General features: G+C 35.0%; 1 protein-coding gene across 2 annotated transcripts in view; it reads right to left on the bottom strand.

The window, feature by feature from the left end:
- Positions 1–16,689, bottom strand: part of RAB28 (RAB28, member RAS oncogene family) — an 80,323-nt gene extending 63,634 nt beyond the window's left edge. For both annotated transcript variants that reach the window (XM_079153622.1, XM_079153621.1), the window contains exons 1-3: positions 16,410–16,689; positions 11,830–11,926; positions 6,672–6,760 (exon numbers count right to left, since the gene is read on the bottom strand). In XM_079153622.1, coding sequence (XP_079009748.1) covers positions 6,672–6,760; positions 11,830–11,926; positions 16,410–16,484 — 261 coding nt within the window. In that variant the 5' untranslated portion in view covers positions 16,485–16,689. The remainder of the gene's footprint in view (positions 1–6,671; positions 6,761–11,829; positions 11,927–16,409) is intronic.
- Positions 16,690–20,942: the final 4,253 nt, after the last annotated feature.

The following is a 20,942-nucleotide window of genomic DNA, read 5'->3' as shown; positions in this document are numbered from 1 at the left end:
TAAAATAACCAAACTCATAGAAGCAGAGAGTAGAATGGTAATTACAGAGGCCTAGGGATGTGAGGTAAATGGGGAGATGTTGGCCAAAGAGTACAAAATCTCCCAATTAGAAAGGAGGCATACTTTTTTTGTGTGAGATCTTAGCACAGCCTGGTGAATATCGTTAATAATAGTGTATTGTACATTTCAAAACTGCCAGGAGTAAATTACAAATGTTCACATCACAAAAAATGATAAATATTTGAGGTAACAAATGTTAATTCCCTTAAATTTTTCTCAACTCTATATATAAATAATAACAGCACGTTATATACCAAAAATTATAAAATAATCCAACTGTTGATTTTATGAGAAAATAAATTTTAAAAATAGATTAATACAGAATAAGGAAGGGAGGAAAGAAGGAAAGGAGAGGAAAAAGAAGGAATAAAGACAAAATAAAATAATTCCTTGTATTGTTAACTGATCTAAAATATAATTAATTATAGCAACAATCTATTGAATAACTATAGCATATAGCATATGGATAAGCAAGATGAATAAGAATGCTACCATAAGAGACAGGAAGGATAGGCTGACAATATTCTCTTATAAGCATGTGTACCACACATGAAGCAATACAGTGTTATTCAAGGTGGACTCAGATTAGTTTAAAAGTATATATTGGAAACTCTAGGGCAAACGCAAAAAAAAAAAAAAAATTAAAGAATGTTGATATGCTAAAAGAGGAGATAAAATGCTCAAATAAAATCAGAAAAGGCATAAAAAGAGAGTAGAAAAGAAACAAAAATAAAAGAATAGAAAACTAATATGATAAATATTAATTCAACTAAATCAATAATTGCTTTAAATATGAATGGTCAAAAAAATACCAATTAAAATAGAGACATTGTCACAGTAGATCAAAAAACAAGACTGAACTATATATTTGCTTACAGGAAATTCATTTTGAAGAAAAATGAGTTATGGCATTTGCAGAGAAATGGATGGAAATGGAGAATATCATGCTAAGTGAAATAAGCCAATCCCAAAAAATCAAAGGCCAAATGTTTTCCTTGATAAGTGGGATGATGATATACAATGGGGTGGGGAGCGGGAGTTAGAGAAGAATGGAGGAACCTTTGATTATGTAGATTATGTACAGGTGCCCCCCGCACTCCATTATATATCCATACAGATATACATATAGTCCATACAAAGCAAACTTTAGAAAAAGGAAAATTACCAAGTATAAAGACTAGCATAATGTTAGAAAGATCTGTTTTCCAAAAATATGTAACAAGTGTCAGTGTTTACGTACCTAACAGCAGAGCATCAAAATGTATCAGGACAAAACTGATAGAACTGCCAGGAATTCCAAATGCATGGACTCATTATTATGGCTGGGAACTCCTACAGCCTTTTCCCATTAATGGACACATCAAGCAAATAGATTATAAGTAAGGCTATAGTTAACTTCAAGATCACTAACAATCAACTTTCTAATTTACATTTATAGAATACTCCATCCACCATTAGAAAATACTCTTCTCATGCTCTCTTGGAACATTCACATGTCAGACTATATCTGGCCTTAAAACATACCTTTAAAAATTTATAACAATAGAAATCATACAAAGCATGTTCTGAAACTACAATGAAATTAACCATGATCAATTTTTTAAAGACAGCTTATGAAACTCAAAATATTTACATATTAAACAATATACTTCTAAATAATGTATGCATCCAGGAAGTCTTAAGAGAAAATCTTAAATTTTTTGAACTAATAAAAATACATCTTATCAAAACTTTATGAGATGCAGCAAAAGCAGTGCTTAGAGGAAAGTATTTAACATTGAATGCATATGTTAGAAAAGAAAGATCAATAATCTAAAGCTTCCACTGTAGGAAACCAGAAGAGTAGTTTTAGTCTACAGCAAAAAACTAATAATAAAAATTAGAGCAGACACCAATGAAAAGAGAAAATCAATAAAACCACAAGCTGGTTCTTGAGAAAGATCAATTCTTTAAGGAAAGAGGAAAAGACACAAATTACCATTTCAGAAATGGATGAAAGATATCACTATTGATGATCATCAATATTAAAAGGATAATAATTGGAACAACTTTATGACCACAAAATTTAATGATATAGATGAAATGAACCAACTGTCTGCAAGACACTTATTATCAAAACTGATAACTCCCAGGACCTCTACCCACAAAGCTCAGACCTCTAAGTACTCACCTCTTCAGGAGCCCATAATAAAATACAAGCATGTTCAAATATGAGTTTCTCACCACATCAATCAATCTAGAATTATTAGCATTCACCCAGCCACAAAAAAGTACAACTGCCTCAGAAAAGCAACACATCTTAACATTAACTGAAGTCTGAGAACAATCTATGTGGGACTGCTGGATCTAATCTTCCTGGCACTCTTGTGGTCATCTAAATCCATCACCATGTCTCCTGCCCCACAGACCTCTTGTTTCATTTATCTTTCTCCTGTCTTCATCCCCATAATGCCCTGTGCTTCCTCTTCCAGTTTAGCTCCAACTATACCTTTCCTTCATCGACTTTTTATATGACCTTGGAAATCATATTTCAGTTTAATACATTCTTCTATATCTTCAAATTTTTCAACAAAATTGTCCTTCTTTTTTTCTCTTAACTGCACTTATCCACTTCCCTCCAAATTCAAGAAGATACTACTAACCCTTCTTGGTAAATTTCACGACTCTTCTACAAATATTATATAAGGTTACTTTATAGTACTTTGCTTTCATCTATTCATTTATCATATCTAATAAGCATAATGAGTCAGTCAATCAAATGAATACCATTTCAAAGTAGTAATCGATAGCAGTTCTGAAGTATCAAAATATTGGATTGGTAGCAACACTTAATAGGCTTAACAGTGAAACACTACATAGATTTAGTTCCACAATCCAGCAGGTGCCAAACATAGTACACACACTATTTAACCTCTGAACTGAAATATTTCCTTATTCCAAAATGCAGGGTTTTTTTTTCCGCTCCCTGACTTCCAAGAGAAATGATCTACCTTAGTTTTTAGTTTATATACAGAAATTAATTAAGTCATACAGATTATACAATAGCCATAACAATATAATACCTTGCTGTACAGGCACAACCTGTAAGAGAGTCTCTAAATACAATCTGTTATAAGTTGGCAAATACGCAAAATAAAAAATTCACGTTAAAGACAGCAGAAGGTTTCAGGGAGTCCAGTTTTGAGATATGCTTTCTCCCCAGTTGGTCATACAGACACAACTATTTTGTTACTAGTTATCAGGTAGACCTCGTCTGTGCGGGACATTGGCACACAATAACAGTTGTGTTCTACCTCACAAATACTGTACTTCGTTGAGTTTATGCTCAGTGGAGCACTGTTTGCAAACCACTTAGATTCCAAGATGGAAAGAACTACAAAAAGGAAACATCCAGTCCTTCTCTGAGGTTTGTTATTAGCCTCTGTTAGCCACAGGTTACAGGGCACTAAACACTATGTACTGTGTGTTTGCTCCTACACCACTAGGAAAAATAGCCTATAACATCTTTCTGAAGACTCCTAGAAAATTTTAAATTAATTTAAAATCTGGGAATTTAACTGGGACATTTTTCAATTCTTAGAACTAGTTCTAGTTAAAATATCTCATTAATTCTTTTTGGGTGTTAATTCAATTTGGTTTCAATCAACACTATTCAATAGACTATGGCTCAAATTTAATGTTACTAGTGAAAAAATGAAGAGGGCAAAATAATCAGTTTTATTTAAGCCCAAGTTACCTTCTAGCCTAAAATAAGCTTCTTCCTGAATGTTTAAGAAATGTTTTTTAAAAACAGACTTGCTAGTTTAATAGACCAGACATGTACAAGATAATTCTTTCCAATCACAATACAATGTTAGAGAATCTAAAACAAAATCCTAAATAACACATTAAACTCATGTCCTCAAGATAGCTTATGAAAACATTACTTTTGAAAAGATTTTTGTACTGTACAAAATCTAAAGTAATTCAATGAAATGGGCAATAGAAAGAATCTACAATTCTAGAAGCAATACAGATATACTTGAAGAATAAATTATATGATTATATAAAGTTATTAAGTATATTAGAATGTTTATGAAACCACTGTTTTCAAAAGCACACTTTTCCCAATTGTATTGTTTTAAATAATCAGAATTTCTCCAACCTAGACATATATTTATATCTATTTTAACAAAATAGACTAGTAAATAGTCTTTGTGTATTTTACACAGCATTCACTTTGAATTTCTAGAAAGCAGAAAAAAAGTCATTACTTATCATCAGTTTTATGACAACTCATTCATCATCTTGGGAATTTCCAGTTTCCTAGGACAATTTCATAAAAATGGTCATGATTTTCTCATGAACCACTATACTACAACGATTGTTTAATAAAACAGGGCATGGGATGACAACAGTTACAAAACTGCATGGTATAAACAACATAAGGCATCAGCAAAAGGAAAAGCATCAACACAGACCTTCAAGACAGAGGCCTGTACACAAGTTCCAAGAGGAAAATAATGTTTACTTTCTCCCAAGAAATGAAGCACATGAAGAGAATAGAGACATTTTACTAAACCAAAGGACTCCCAAAAAAGATGGAAATTCTCAAAATTTCCACAAATTTTCATATTAAAGCCTGCTTATTGTAAGCAGCTATTTATTAACATAAAAAATAATGTTAAGGGGATGGATAGGCAATATTGTGAATGTACTAAATACCTATAATTACGTACTTTAGAATGGTTAATTTTATGTTACATTATTTTCACATCAATGCTAATTTTTATAGAATAGTAATACATTTTAAATTATTTAAATAAATAAAATAAATTTTTAAATGATTTTAAGTAAAACAGAACTGACAAAATCCAATTCATGAACATTATATATATATATATATATGTTTCCCTAATTTTTAAGAAAAAAGGATTATTTAAATTTTATATTATTTACTCTGAAATCCATAAAGTACTTCTGCTCTTCATTAACTTTAGCTATTTTATAAAAAGCTATTCTATTTGACACCAAGAATCAAATATCATAACAAGTTAGATCAGTCTTATTTTTATTTTTTAAAAAATCCTGTATGTAGCCTGAAGCTAGATTTTATGGAGCAAAGATAAAAAAGAATGCAATTTTCAAATTGCATTTTATCAAGCACAGGAGTAAAACAAGAACTGTGGCTTCCTGTATATCTCTGTCCAGTGAGCTTCTTTAGCTTAATATTCACTTTAACCCCAATCTGTTTAAAATGGCAAAAAAAGCCAGACACACAAACCTGAAGCAGAGGTTTTAAAAATGACAGTGCATGAACTATCAGGTCATATAATCACAAATGTAAATGTTAAACATAAGTAGAAAGATTTCACAGGGAATAAGGAACAATGTAGAAAACAATGAAAAAGGTTTTAAGAATCAAATCTATACAATTTATTAAAAAATCTAGGGTCATTATACACAATTCAGAACTGTGTTAGTTTCATTTTTCTCTATTTTACAAAATAAATTAAAATCTATATTCCATCCAAATTAAGGCAAGCGTATTTTACAAGAATCAAATTTTGTACAGGAGAGTGTTACTATTCTCTCTGTTCTATAGATTCATTTCTTATAAAAAACATAGTTCCACATAACCAAGTTATACCTCCCCTACTTAAAACAGTAAACTCCAGTTAATGAGTAAATGAAGACATTTACTCTCCATAATGTCTCATAATGACATAAAAAATATACACTAATTAAAAGTTGGAGAAAAAAGCAAAAATAAAGAAATAGCACATCAGTATTACATGTAGAGTTCAGAAATCACCGTGTACTTCATTTTCAGCTAAATATCACATACTCTCCTTCATCAAATGATTACATTCAATGGCTTTATTTTATTTCTAAACATCACCAAATCCAAAGCACTCTGGCAAAGCATTAAAAAGGCAATTATTCTTCACTAAACACTTTCAAAATGAACAATTAGATTTTTAAGTATTATTACTATAATATATATTTTCAATTTGTATACTTTTATTTAAAAACATAATTTATGTCTAATAAAACTCATATTGCCAAAAAATGTCACCATAATTATTCAGGTGATTTTTCTTAGTCTACATAGATTTTTTTCTAAAAATATACCACTATCATATTAAATTACTTTATGTGCCTCACGCATATAATCATACTTAGTTATCTGGCACCCAATATCAATGTCTATTAAATCTGAGGAACTATAATTCACAGACCAAAAATGTTGACACAGTGACAATTTTTGCCCTTGCAACTTAAAATTAAGTGTCCCCCTTCTCTATTTTTTTATTATAAACATATCATCTAATAATAACAAAATGTAATTTGTCATTTCATTTTTCCAACTGCTAACAATAACATCTACTAATATAGGTAGCATGTAAAAGACATTCGGAGTTTTCTAATTCCTACCAATTCCCTCACCCAAATCATTTGAAACACAATTTGGGGAGAATGAAACCAAAGCACTGGTACAAATGCAAACTTAGACTCTACATAGGAAAGATCAAGTTAGAAAGAGTGTGTGTTTGTGTGTTGTGCACCTGGTATATTTTTATAAGAAGAGTATTGTCAATATTAAAATAATCGTAGAATCTGTTCCATACCTGTGCTCCATAGATATATTTATCCAACATCTTTCCTCCTATTGTCTGCCCTCCTATATCCCAAACTTGAAGAGTAACATTCAAGTTTCCTAGAATATAAAAAAAGTATGCAAAAAGTTAAGTAATAATGTAGCAAATGAGCAGAGTTTTACAGAACACTAAGTCGCAATGATAAACTACCCACTGTGCCTTTATTCTGAAAAAAATATTTGGAACTGTGAAAACAATGTCAAAGAAGTTATAATGGAGAATCTAGGTTTATGCCTCTACTTCGTTTTCACGGAATCACATTTATAGTCTCCCTCAAAACAAAATAAAATAAGTTTTAATTTATGAACTTAAGCCTTAAAAAAAAGATTCTCAACCTTAAAAAAAAAGAAATATTCTCAAACAACAGAATAAAGGACATGTGCACAGAGTAAGAAACATACGTTAAAAATAAAAATTGAAGCTTGATATATTAACCCATCCAAACCCACATGAATTTTGCTCTCAGTTCTAAATTGTTTTGATTCTAAAATTTAAAAAAATACTATGAAAATGCATCTTAATTTCAACTCAAACGAATCTTTTAGTTTGAATGTCTGCTATCTACTAATGGTAAACAATAAAAAATTATGTTCTCACATTTAACCTCTAAGATATGAATACATTTGATGGTCCTGCTGTTCAGAACTGACATAAGATACACAGACCCAGTATATTTCTAAGTATTAAGATGCATTCATACTTATTCAAAGTGTGTCCACTGAAACAAATGATATGTGCTTTAAAGTCTTGATAATACACTGTAATTCATTTTCTTCCCCCATGCAAGCATCATAAAAGCATCCTAAAACACTAATTAAAAGGTAATCTTTAAAATTCATTGTATAGTTTGCAAAATATTTGGGTGAAGCAAAATGTGTACAATAAGCTATTTCCTCTTATCAGTGCAACTGATGATTGAACTACAAAAGTATATGACCATGTTCAATATGCATTTAGTTTAACACTTCAAAATATTCCAGCTCATAGCACTATGTTGCTTTCTTCGAAGTCTCAACTGGCATCTTCTGAATGAATTGTGAATCAGGAAAATTCAAATAAAAACTGAGAAAATGACCTCACTTTCAAAACAAAAAGAATTATAAAGACAAGAATTTTTAGATCGATGTCAAACACTAAACTAAGAGCACGTTAGTCACACTGTTTACCTACGAAACTGAAAAGAAAGTAAGATACCAGATTAACCAGCAAAATTTTACCCTTACTTCTAAGTTTTGGTGGGTTTGTATTACAATCTTTCCATTGTTTGGATGTAGGCCTGCTCCATCTGCCACTGTGCAGAGGATTTCCAGGAGGAACTTCCATTAGCGTTAATGAGAGCTACTGAAGTTTATCACCCACCACCATTCCTGCAGAAACACGCTTCAATGCTCACAAAGTAATGAGTGAAATGTTATTAAAGCCCTATGAATGTGAAAACCAAAATGTCACAAAGACCTGTCCAACAACCTGTACAAACCCAATTTCTTAAAAATCTAAATTGTGAGAGCGTCAAAGCAAAATAATAGCATTATAGAACACTGTCTCAAATTTAGTAGGTGAGAAAGCTAGCTAGAAGGGTATATGTTTCAGAAGCCTCTAAATAAACAGACAGTAATCCATTCATTTTACTTGAAAAACCCTTTACAGTCATTTGTTTGTATCAGAAGACAGTGCTTAACTCTTATAGTTGTAACTTAAAGAGTAAAACTATAGGCAATGCTTATTAATTGCTAAAAGGTATTTAATCCAATTTATTCAAGGTCAATATTCCCTATTATTTAATCTCGCATCAAGATAATATGAAGCTTTTTGCCTTTCCTTTTCTTTCTTTATATTCTAGTATTCAGATCCTCCCTGAATTAGGTGTTGTGAATACTTCAACTTTAAGAACATGCTCTTCATTACATGTTTCCAAATGCTGTCTACAATCATCTTTAAAACCCTAAATCATCTACCTATCTCCCATCTCGGAGATTTATATTCATACAATGAAGATACTTTTTAAAATCTGTATCTTTTTGAACACTGTTGTTTGCTTGTAGTTTTTATTTTGTTAAGATATAGATTCTACTGACTCAGTAGTAAAAATAACTATGCATTATTGATAATCCACCAGAATAATCAGCAATGCATATTTTGCTAGAATATTAGTGAAAAAAAATTACTATCATTGTAGCTTTGACAAAAGGCATTAACTTCATAGGTATTTCATATACTTAGAAATATTCATTTTTAACTTCTACCTTAGAATTTGGGGCTTATTAACACTTAGAACTAAAATTAGGGATTTACAATTTGAGGAAAAAAGTCATGAAAATATGTGATTAAAATCAATTTTAGCTTAGATTTGAAAGCATAAACATATGAAGTTTCCCATTATGTTTTCAAGATGACATACCTATAAAACTGCATAAGAGTATTCAAGTAATACTATAATTTTTTCAATCAAGTCTCTATCTAACACAAATGTGTAATAAGAACATTATAGAAATTGTCAGCAATCTAATCTCAAATGCAAAATGCAATAAAGTCCCTGCTCCTCTGTAAGAAATGACATGTAACTAGGAAAAAACAAAATAGATGAGGTAACAAAATACGGGTAAGATGCTTTTGGTATGAATCAAAGTCACCAAGAGGACTCAACAGAGTCCTTGTAAAAGTATACTTGGTGCCTTGGTTAACCTTACTTAAAGTGCTGCACAGTCAAGATGAAACTAAAAACACAAGACTGCCCACTTCTTGTACTAAGACTTAGAAATCCCTTTCACAGTAGAACGCTGTTTACTGGACTGTACCCACAAGCTTCCTGAAAGTATTTTGACTAAGGCTCTTAAGAAGCTCTATCAGCAGAATCTCTGACTAACAGATACACTATTTTAAGCAGTAAAATCTGCACAGTGGTTGCATCCAGACTATACAGCATACCGGATCATGAACTATACTAAAATGGATGAGTATTTGCAAAGTAATGACCTTGAAAACCTGCATGAAGAGAATGTGAATAGATGGACATGAGGTTTACATCCCTAACAATCTGACTGTTCAGAAGACTTTACTAAAATAGTAACAAATATTAGATTCACATACTATGCTGCTTTACCATAAATTCAACAATTCAGCCTGTAATGTTTAATTTAGCAAATGATACAAATAATAATCATTCTACGCTGGACACTTATAATGAATTAAAATTAGGGTGAAAGCACATAAAGGATGAACTATGAACCTTGTAATTTATTTATACTTCTTAATATATATATTAATTACCTAAGATCAAGATGCACTAAAACCATCTTTGAGTTCATTAAATGTTAAAAAAAAAAAAACTTATCTTTTTAAAATGTAGAAAATTTTTTGAAACACTATATATCAAAATAAAAATTTCATCAGGAAAATTAAGATATACATTCATTAAGAGTACATGTTTCCAAGCTGTGGATGTAGCTCAGTGGTAGAGTACTTACCTAACATGTACAAAGCCCTAGGTTGAATGTGTTATAACAAAAAAAATTTTCTTAAAAAAATGTTTCCTAACATCACTTTTTAACCTAAATACTTTCTAAGCCTAAAATATTATACTTTAAAATTGAATTTAAGAATATCAAAACTTTTTACAAAGTAATCAGAATTTTTACATTGGTAGTACTATGCAGTGGTCAAAAATCATCACAAAAGTCACATAAAATGTCTAAACCAGTCTTATGTTTATACTATTTAACTAGGTACTTGCTCCTTCATTTAAGTCTTTCAACTAAAAAAAAGAAATTAAAATTAACAAGAAAAAAGTTAGTGCTTTTGCTAATTAGCATCAAAACAAAATAGCTGATAACTATTGAGGTTCTCCATGTACAACTGGCATCCCTGAGAAAAACTTGTGAATCTAAATTTTTTGACATGTTTGTTATATGACTTGTGACTGCTGTAAGTGTCTTGAATGGAGCTTCAATCTATCTGTATGAATCAGAATGATACAAATAAGAATATTTTCAGCTTTGAATACATTAAAGAATGTATTCAAACAATAACTTATTAATGGAAAAACTAGAATTATTTTTCCTCATGTTGTATCTTCTATTTTTCAATGAGAACTAAAAACAATCACAAAATAGAATATATTAATAATGAGATTTGAAGAATATCTCAAATTATCAAGAGCTTTCCTTAACTGCTCTATAACTTTTATGGGGAGTAATCTGATAGATGGGGTGTTTTGATAAGTTAACAGATTTCAATAACACTGGAATTTATTAAATCCTGTCCTCCTGTATCACTCACATTCTAGTATATGTATTTAACATTATACCATTTTATTCAAATGTGTTTCCTTACAGAGGAGAGGGTGGATGGTTTATAAAGTCAATGAAGATAAACTGCTTTTAATAAAATACTTTAAACATATAATTTGACCATTGAAATTGAATGGACAGAGCATTTTAAAGCCCCAATTGTTCAGAAACTAACTTAAAACATAAACCACTCTTTTTGTGTTATGATTTCCCTGTATTTCCCACAAAATGTGCTGCAACTGGCATCTAAATAGTTTCTTTGCATGGTGAACTGAAACATCTTGAATGCTCAAACTGTATTTTTATGAGTGCCTAGGGACCCTAAATTTTAGTGGTCTATTAAATGCCAGCAATTTCATGCTGCCTTGCATAAAACAGCATTCACATATTAGAGCACAGAAGTTCCATAGCTACATTATACTTCTGTTCCAACTTTCAAACAAAAAAACTAAAGTAGAAGCTAATCAAAAAAATATTTTAAAAAATAATCCTTCCCAATCTTTTTACATTTAGTTAATACAATATCTGTTAACAAATTTATAGAATTTAATTTATTAACACACTTTAGAATTTTATAAGCCACTATGGTTTATCCTCAAAAAATGTATAGTGGCCAGAAATAGTGAGGGGGTGTAGAAGCATATAACCTCTTTCTCACCCACATGGGCAATATGCCTTCATGGAGATGCTGATGAAAGTTAAACTTCCTACAATATAGATTTACTGATTGCACATATTTCCTTGCAGAAGCAGCACCAAAATTTATCTTACACATTTTTTCCTTATGTCTGTTATTTTAAGATTTGTACAATCTTTTATGTTAAGACTTTTTAGTCTCTTACCTGGCAATGTTATCCTTCTCAAAAAGAAATCCAGTCCTATAGTTTGCTTGTACTGTTTCCCAAAAGTTTCTTGAGCAAAACACGTAGCTAAGGAGGTCTAAAAAAAATTAATGCATAAAATACCAAAATTAATTTATGGAAACATAAGACCACTACTAAATCTTAAGTATTCTTTTAACATTTATACTCCAACTGATCCCAGACAACTTTAAGTAGCTCTAATCACTTACAAGAGAGAGGAGGGACCTAATACTGCCAGGTAAACTTTACTTACTAGCAGCCAGCAGTGGGGACAAAAGACTAATCAGTTAGATCCCTTCAAATCCCCTGGCTGTCAAGCAAGGGAAATTACAATTTGAGAATTATTAACAGCAAACTAAAGCAACATGACTAGTAATCTGAATCTGACCTATCAGCTCAAAAAAATTTTTTTCAGAGAACCCTGAGTTTCACTTCTAAGGTTAAATATTTTGAGGGTAACTGTGCTCTCAGCTAAATAAGAAGCACTACTAAGGAGGGGAAAGCAGATTATAGATTTTCTTCTCATTTTTCCTCTAAGAAATGCATCTTAATAATTAATTTTCTTCTATGTTAAAGATACTAAACAAAAATAAGTAAGTAGAATGACCCTGATAATATGTATCTTTTAAATAAAGAAGCTAGCATTATTAAGATTGATATAAAGCAGGCAATATAAGTATTTCCTATTCAAGGATCATAATGCTTAAAAGTCATAAGATATTATAACAAGAACAGATAATTATCTACTTTTTCAATAAAAGAGTTTCATTCAAAAACCCTAGAGCTTTTTTTTTTTTAATGTACTTCTAATCAAAGCAAATGAAAATTCTGGTAATAACTTAAATAACTCAATAAGTTGGATACCTTAAACACTTTAATTGCACTATTCTTATTTGAAAACCTCCAAAAAGGACAAAAAGGCAGCCTCGCAAAGTTTTTATACTTCTCAAGACAGAGTGCCAAAGTTAGGGGAAAATAACCCTTTTTATCTTAAAAGTTAAAATTAGATGTCAACTCTTAAAATAACGAAAACTAAGATAAAATTCCCAAGATAGCTTATTATAGTTAATTATGATGTAAGAACAGCAGTGCAAAAGAAAACTTGGCCAAATTTCAATTTCTTTTAACATGACTTAAACTTCCTTTTTCACCAAAAACATATTTTTCACAAATAGCAATTTGTTCACCCTAACCCCAACTTTTAAAAATATTTATTCAGAATTTGTAATAAATTGCTAAGATATTTGATCAAGTAATTATTGAGCACTATCATAAGAAACATGTTCTACTAGACATTTAGAAATACACTCACTACATTTGTTACATCCTTGAAGCACATAACAATTTCAAAACTGAAAGATCAGATTAAAAGAGGTAAGCATTCTTTCTAAAGCCTTTTTGGTTATCTCTTTGCCTAATTGTGTCATTGAACTTGTCGAACTTGGAGCAAAAAAGTCACCTGTAAAGAGGCTCAAAGTGCTGAAGAAAAATAAGTATCACCACTTCCACAACTATAAGTATTTCAAATGTTTAATACATGAATGGTTGAAAATATACAGGTCAAGAAGAAATTCAAGGTACATGTAACAGCATATTATCATTTGAAGTAATTTTTCCCTTTCTTTTAAGATTCTCAATGTTTAATATTTTTATGTTAATATTCAGAAAAATTCTGAGTAAAGTTCTTTTCTTGGAAACAGGACTTCCAAGATTTTTAAAGCTCTGTCCTCAAATATTTGAGGCAAAAATAAAGTCTCAAAATTGGTGGAATTTCAATGGGAAGAAAGCATAAACTGTCAAAAGAGTAGGTCATAGGAAACACACACAGTATTAAAATAAGTTCATCTCCTGACATCTTGCTCTACAAATTATTCAGAGAATTAACAAAATCTATAGGGGAGAGGCTGCTTCTTCAATTGTCTAGACATTATCCCATCTTTCACACTTAAAATGTCTCACATATTACTATATGGATACCCTTCCTAAAAATTATAAAGTGAACCACCACCAGCTACCATATCTGAAACATTTTTATCTGATTCTTTGTATTTTTTTGTTTGGAAAATTAACAGTAACATTTTTTAAGCAAATTATATTGACTAACACTGATAAAACAGCAAAAAAGACTATTTTTCCTCAAAAATATCTTAAGAAATGTTTAATAAATCTTAAGTATAAATCAGAACTGAAAATAAATAGAAACACGTGTCACTGGAGGGCGGAGCTAAATTTCTCTTGAAGAAACCCGTTAGTGGTTGTCAATAGTATTCTTTATTGCTTCTGTCTGTGCATATCAAAAATGCCTGGAGTTAAAAGGAACAGGAAAAACTAATGCTAGAAAAATGATGACGAGTTAAATCAGGATACAAAGAAGAAGAGAAGCTGAGTTCATAAAAGAAAAAGACAGTAAAAGGAGACTGGAATGTTAGTAGCTGCCAATAATTTGAGACTGAGTAGGGTATGTAAAAAGAAATGTTTGACATAAGAATAAAAAAGAACCTTAGGTTTCAAATGCCCATTTCTGAAAATTAGTGGCAGGAGAAAAATCTGTTCCTTTTTAAATGCATTGTTTAGTCAAGAGGATAAAGACTAAGTCAGAGCACCATAAAAAAATATCACTGTTATTCTTTGAAGCAGAATAATAAGTCCTGATTCACAGGTGAAAAAAAAACTGTTTTGTCCTACAGAAGACAGAACTTAAAACAGAGATGAAAAAATATAATTATTCACACTAAATTAGCAACTAAGTAAAAATATGTATAAAAGTCTAAATTTTGGAAAACATGGATTTGAAATTATGAATTTCAACTGATTAACAGATATACAGTAGATAAAAGCCAGAAAAAAAAATGAACAAAAACTTAAAGAAATATGACAGCATATGGGATAATAGGTGATTTGAGAATGATTTTACAACTGTACTAGTATTACCGACAGTCTTAATTTTAAATGGAAAATAAGCTGTTATTAATTGAAACCATAAAATCTAGGAAACAAAAAAATTATGTGGCCTTCAGAATAAAATCTAAATGATAAAACCATAAAAACCTAAAATTTTTATTGAATAAGTGTTAGAAACAATGCTGATTTATTTATAACAATTCACTTATTCAAAATCCTTTTAAAGTGTCCAAAAACTCATATACTTCATAAAGAAAAGTGACCCCAAGTTCTTTTCTTTCCCATCATATTTAAAGGTAATTACAGGATATCAAAGTATTTTCCTCAGAATAAAACTCACTAATGCAGCCTAGAAATACAAGAAATGATAGGAGTACTCTAAATTTTGCGTACTATGGCATCTTTACCAGCGGCCCTAAACCTCGAATTTCAGAACCAAAAGCAGCAGGAGTTGTGCAGAACCAACTGCCAAGGATGCGCAGAGAAAAGGTCACTGCAGAAACCAGGGTCCAAACTACACCAGCAACATGGAAATGTGACACCGAAAAGGGGAAACTGGCAGCAATAAAGGCCGGCGTTCCTGAAGGCTGCCTGGGGAAAGGAGGCGGGCAGGAAACAAACTTTAGCAATATTCCCAGAAAGCGTGCTGGTGCCCTCGACAGAAGCGACAGGTGTGAAGATACCCCGGGCAGAGGCTCTTCCATTTATTTGCAGGGTGGGTCTCAGATCCTCTGAGATCCTTGCGACCCTCTCCCTAGAGCAAATACCTGGCAGTTTATAGCACTGCAGGAGTTCGCTACCTGAGGTCAAGAACCCCTGCTCAGGGCACTGACTGCCGGGTATGTTCTCAGGCACGCACTCATTCATTCTTTCGGCCAATGGTCATTGGTCAGCGAAGGTTGGCTTTTAAGGCAGGGGCCTCTGTCATGCGGGCAGTTCTACCCTCAGCATCTTGCCCACAACAGGAACTCAGAAAAGGCTCGTTGAGCGAATGCTTGTGCTGACAGGTGCCGCGCTGGGAGCAGGACAGGTACGACACTGGCGTAGGAGCTAACGTTTATTGAGTGCACACGTGTTCTGGGAGCTTCGTGTGTATTTTCGCATTGAACGTGTATTTTCACATTTCACCCCTCGCGGCGACCCCTATCGATCCCACCTTACAGAAGAAGCCCAAATAGGTTTGCAACGTGCCCTCCAGTGACCCGCCGGGAAACAGCCGGCCCGGATCGTCTGGCAGGGCGCCTGGGTCCTGAGCGGAGCTCTGGGGGCTCCCTGTGCAGCGCGGGCATCGGGACCGGGAAGGGCCGGGGACGCCAGGCGAGACCTGCTCTGCACGCCGAGGCGCGGGACGCCCTGGCAGACGCTCGACCTCCTGGGAGGCGAGCAGCCGAAAGCTCCCCAGCGAAGGGCGCTGGCCCGAGTCTTGAAGGAGTTCGCGATCCCGCGGGAACCGGTTTTCCGTTTCTAAGGGGGTGCTGGACAGCTCTCCGCCTCCGAGCGCCCGCTCCGAGTTCGGCCGCAGGCACCGCCAGGAGGACCGGGCCTAGGGCCGCGGGGCGCGGGCCGACGAGGCGACGCCGGCGCGGCGCTGGCGGGGGCGCCGGGGCCGCGCCGGGGCTCCTGCAGGCCTGGGACGGCGCGCCCGCTCGAGGACTGACCTTCCCGGAGGTGCCGTCCCCCAGCACGACGATTTTCAGTTGCCGGTCCTGGCTCTCCTCCTCGGAGTCCGACATGGTGTCCGGCGAACCTGGCCCGCCCCCCGCGGTGGAGGGAGGAAGGGAAGCAGGAGGCCTCCGGGGGCGGGGGAGAGGAGAAAGGGAGGTGATGAAGCGCCGACCCCCCGCCCCGGAGTCTCCACAGGCGCTGGAGGAATCCAGGGAGACTCACTCTCCGGGCGCCATCTTGCCAGCCTCCCCGCCCCCTGCGCGCAGCCCCCGCCCCTGCGCATGACGTGCGGCGCGTGCCCCGCCCCTGCGCCAACCCCGGCCCGCCGCGAGCCTCCCGGCAGGCTGGACCACCAGAATGCGTGGGGGTGTCCTAGAGGGACTGACGCGACTCAGCGCTGCACTGGCAGAGGCAGTTTGCTGAAAGAGTAAGGTAAATGTGTCTTTCAGGTTAAATATAGAAAATGTGGGCATAGGAGCTTTCAGTCATCCTAACAAATTCCGCTCTGTCTGTCCCCGCCTGAGGCCACCCCTAAAGCTAATGGTTTAACCCAACGGGGTGGAGGATGCTGATGTCTGGTTGCCATGGAACCCAAGAGTCGGAGAGGCGATGGGGCGTGGCCTGTCTCTGGGCACCCACGCGCGTTACCCCAAGGAGTCGGAGGGGAGCGTTCTCTGCAACTGACTTGGAGTCCGAGGTCCCGCGCAGAAAGAGCCGCGGCCGTGGGGGCTTGCTACCGCCGCCTTCCAGGCGATTAGCAGCAGGAGCCGCAGTGAAATCAGTGGGGCTCTCCTTCGGTCTGCTACTTGTTTCGGCCCTTCAAGCCCTTGGTTTCCTCCCCTTAACTACCGGAGTCGGAAGGTTCATTCACCACCTGTACCCTGGGGCCAACCTCCTGGCGAACGCTCTTCACCTAGGACACCGAAAAGTCCGGCCCCGCCGGGATTCCGATTTTCCATGATAATTTTCCTTTTTTCCACCTTCATTTCTCACAAATATGGAGTTTCCCGGAGGATGCCTGTTGTGTATGACATCTTCACTCTAGCAGCGAAGGGAGCTGGTACTTGCTACAGTTTGTGTGTGTGTGTGTCTTGTTTTGTTTTGGTGGTGCTGGGGATTGCACCCAGGGTCCTGCGTGTGCTAGGCAAGCACTCAACGAACTGAGCTGTATCCCCAGCCCCTTTGCTACAGTTTTCAAACATTTCTCAGTTTTAATTTCAACGCATTGATGATACGTATAACCCACCACAACATAAAGTCTTTGGCATTCACAGATTTCTTAAGAGTATAGGGGGCCTGGTCCAAATAAAGGGAGAACTGCCCCGGACAATTTCCGAACAGAAGATCACCCAAATTTTATTAGAGTACATCCACACTTAAGCAGTTCATTCTTTCAGAAACAACCTGGACTATGCGATGGTTATTAGAATACTCAAGTTTCTCAGTGGGTAGGGAAGACAGGGAACTAAAGATACCATCAGAGTACATTATATGCACATGTGAAAGTGTCATAAAGGAACCCAATTTTTGTACAATTAATATGCAACTAATAATTTTTTAAACATTTTTTAAATTTTTTTCGCACCATAAATTTTAGCCAATGGCAATAAGTATGTCCTCTAAAGTAAAACAAAAAATTCTCATTCTAAAGGAAGTTGTTCAAAGGGCCAGGGACAGTGGGGGAGAGGGGTGATAATTAATACCTAATACTTAGTTCAACAAATATTTAGCGAATACCTACTGTATGGGGCATTCTTCTTCACAACTCTTCTAGCCACTGAGGACAGGAAGGAAAACAAAACGAGTAAGAACTCTGCTCTACGGGAAGTACAGTCTGGTGGCAGGATAATGGCTAGACAAGATGTCAGGCCCCAATTCTTGGAAACTGTAAATGTTGACTTATATGGAAGAAGCATCTTTCTGATGTGATCAGGTGAAGGATCTTGAGAGGAGATTATCTTAGACTACCTGGATAGGCCCTTAATGCAATCATATGCATCCTTAGAAAAGTAAAAGGAGAGTTGGCCCAGACAGAAAAGAAGGAGGCCGTATAATCACAGAAAGAGAGACTGCAGGGATGCAGCCAGAAGCCAAGGAAACCTGGCATCTAGTAGGAGCTGGGAGAGGCAAAGATTAAATTCTCCCATTCAGCTTGCAGAGAGGATGCATCTCTACCCACACCTTGCTTTCCAGTCTTATGACTTAGAACTTTTGGCTCCCAGAACTGTGAGCATATATGAATGTATGTTATTTTCAGCTACCAATTTTATGATAATTTGATACAACAGTCACAGGAAAGTAATTCGAAGAACAACACAGATATTTAATAACAAGAAAACTTCAGGTTCAGATAGATTTAAAATAGTGAAACAGCTGATGGATGGGATAAAATACCTGAACATTATTATTCATCACTAAAAATAGTAAGAAAATAAGTTAATCAGAAAGTAATTTATTTTAGAAAGTACAAGTCTCTGCTATCTTCTTATCAAATGCAGTAGTAATTCCTCAGGTTCCTTCAACTTTTTTTTGAAATATTTCATAACTTGAAGATACAAATTTTATGCCCAGAAGTCCACATGAATATGTATTTGGGGGAAAAGATAAAATATTATTGAGTAAGGCAAAGTAATGTCTGTACTCTCAGCTTTTACATTTCTGTATTTCTACTAAAAACATAGGAAAAATATAGATGCAATCCCCAGAACTTACTGGTGTACAAAATGTCTAAGGAAAAAGAAATGAACCACCCTTCCTAAAATTATTCTTTCCAATGTTTGTATGTAAACATAGAGACAGACATATGAATGTATGTAGGGGTGTGCGTGGGTGTGTTTAAAAACCACCTAGAACAAATACAGAACAATTCAGAATCCCAGCAGACTTCCTCATGTTCTCTCTCAGTCATCAGTTCTCCAAGGTAACTAGTATTCTGATTTCTAGCAAAATAAATTAGTTTTAAGTGTTTTTGAACTGCTCATGAATAGACTACACAAGTATGTATTGTTTGGTATCTGCCTCCTTTCACTCAATAGAATGTACATGAGTCTTTCATGTTGTATGTGCAACATTGCTGTATGCTTTTCCATTGTGCCCATTTATCACTATTCATTTACCCACTTTCCTTTGATGGACATAGATGTTGTCTCCAGTTTGTGAAATGATGAAGTATGCTCCTTAGTACACATTACAATTCCTCCAAAGGAAATTTCAGTCCACAAATACCACTCTACTTACAAAAAGTTCCTGAACTGGGATCGTAGCTCAGTGGTGGAGTGCTTGCCTCACACATGTGAGGCACTGGGTTCGATCCTCAGCACCACATAAAAATAAATACATAAAGGTTTCATGTCCATCTACAGCTAAAAATATTTAAAAAGAAAACAAATCGTCCATGTACATTTTATAGTTTTGAGATGAGTGAGGCACTTAACAATCAGGAAACTGGCTCATGTATACAACTTCTAAACGTTTGCATGTAGTGATTTAACCTTGGAGCATCTTAGCTGACATATCTAGGGGTCTCTACTAAAACATCAATTTTCACTGAATGTTTTGTTCAGAAATATAAAATTGTCATTTCCACACAAATAAATACTTTTAACTTTCAATCAAAACCTCCCTTACTTCTTTAAATTGATGGAATGTTGCTAAATTTCATTTGAAAGAATAAACACTTAAGAACAACCAGGAGAGTAAGGAGGAGGGGCAAGAAATAAAGGAGACATCAATTATCAATATAATTTTATTTTTCCATTTTATTTTTGTTGATTCTTGTAGTTATACCTGATGATAGGATTCATTTTGACATAATTATAAAAGCATGGAATAAATTTGCTCTAATTCATTCTCCTGCATTTCCCCTTTCCCTCCCCTGCTCCCTCACCCCTTGTTCCTTTCCCTCTACTCTACTGCTCTTTCTGTTTATTATAGTTTCCTATAGTTCAAAGATAAGAGAGTATTTATTCTTTCTCTTTCTTTTTTCAAAATTCTTTTTAGTTTTCTATACCACCAGTAAAACTCCTGACGTGATCATGGAACACAAGGTGCTCCAATTCTGTCCCCAGCACTTCCCCCTGACCCCCTGCCCAGCTCTCCTCCCTCCACGTCACCAATCCCTTTTCAATCCATTTTTTAAATTAGTATCCAGTGGACACACGGCGATGCCGGGACCCACTGTGTCACATACATGCACACAGGAAAGGTCAGACTCATTGGTTCCACGCTTCTTCCCTTTTCCTGCCCCTTCCTCCTCCTCAATCAGCTTCACCTACTCTCATTTCCTCTATTTTCTCTCTTCCTTGTTTTTTTTTTTTTTAATATCCTCCACCCCTTTATTTTGAATTAGCTTCTGCATATCAGAGTAGATATTCTACATTTGACTTTTGGGGACTGGAGTATTTCACTTAGCATATTGTCTCCAATTCCATCCATTTATAGGCAAATGCCTTAACTGCCTGTGCCAAATTCCATTCTTCATATGGCCGAGTAATACTCCATTGTGTAATTATACCATATTTTTTTAT

This window comes from Sciurus vulgaris, assembly GCF_902686455.1.
Source record: "Sciurus vulgaris genome assembly, chromosome: 9".
NCBI classification, from domain to species: Eukaryota; Metazoa; Chordata; class Mammalia; order Rodentia; family Sciuridae; genus Sciurus; species Sciurus vulgaris.
Note: the sequence above shows the minus strand (reverse complement) of the source record. Positions and strands in the feature narration are given on the sequence as shown.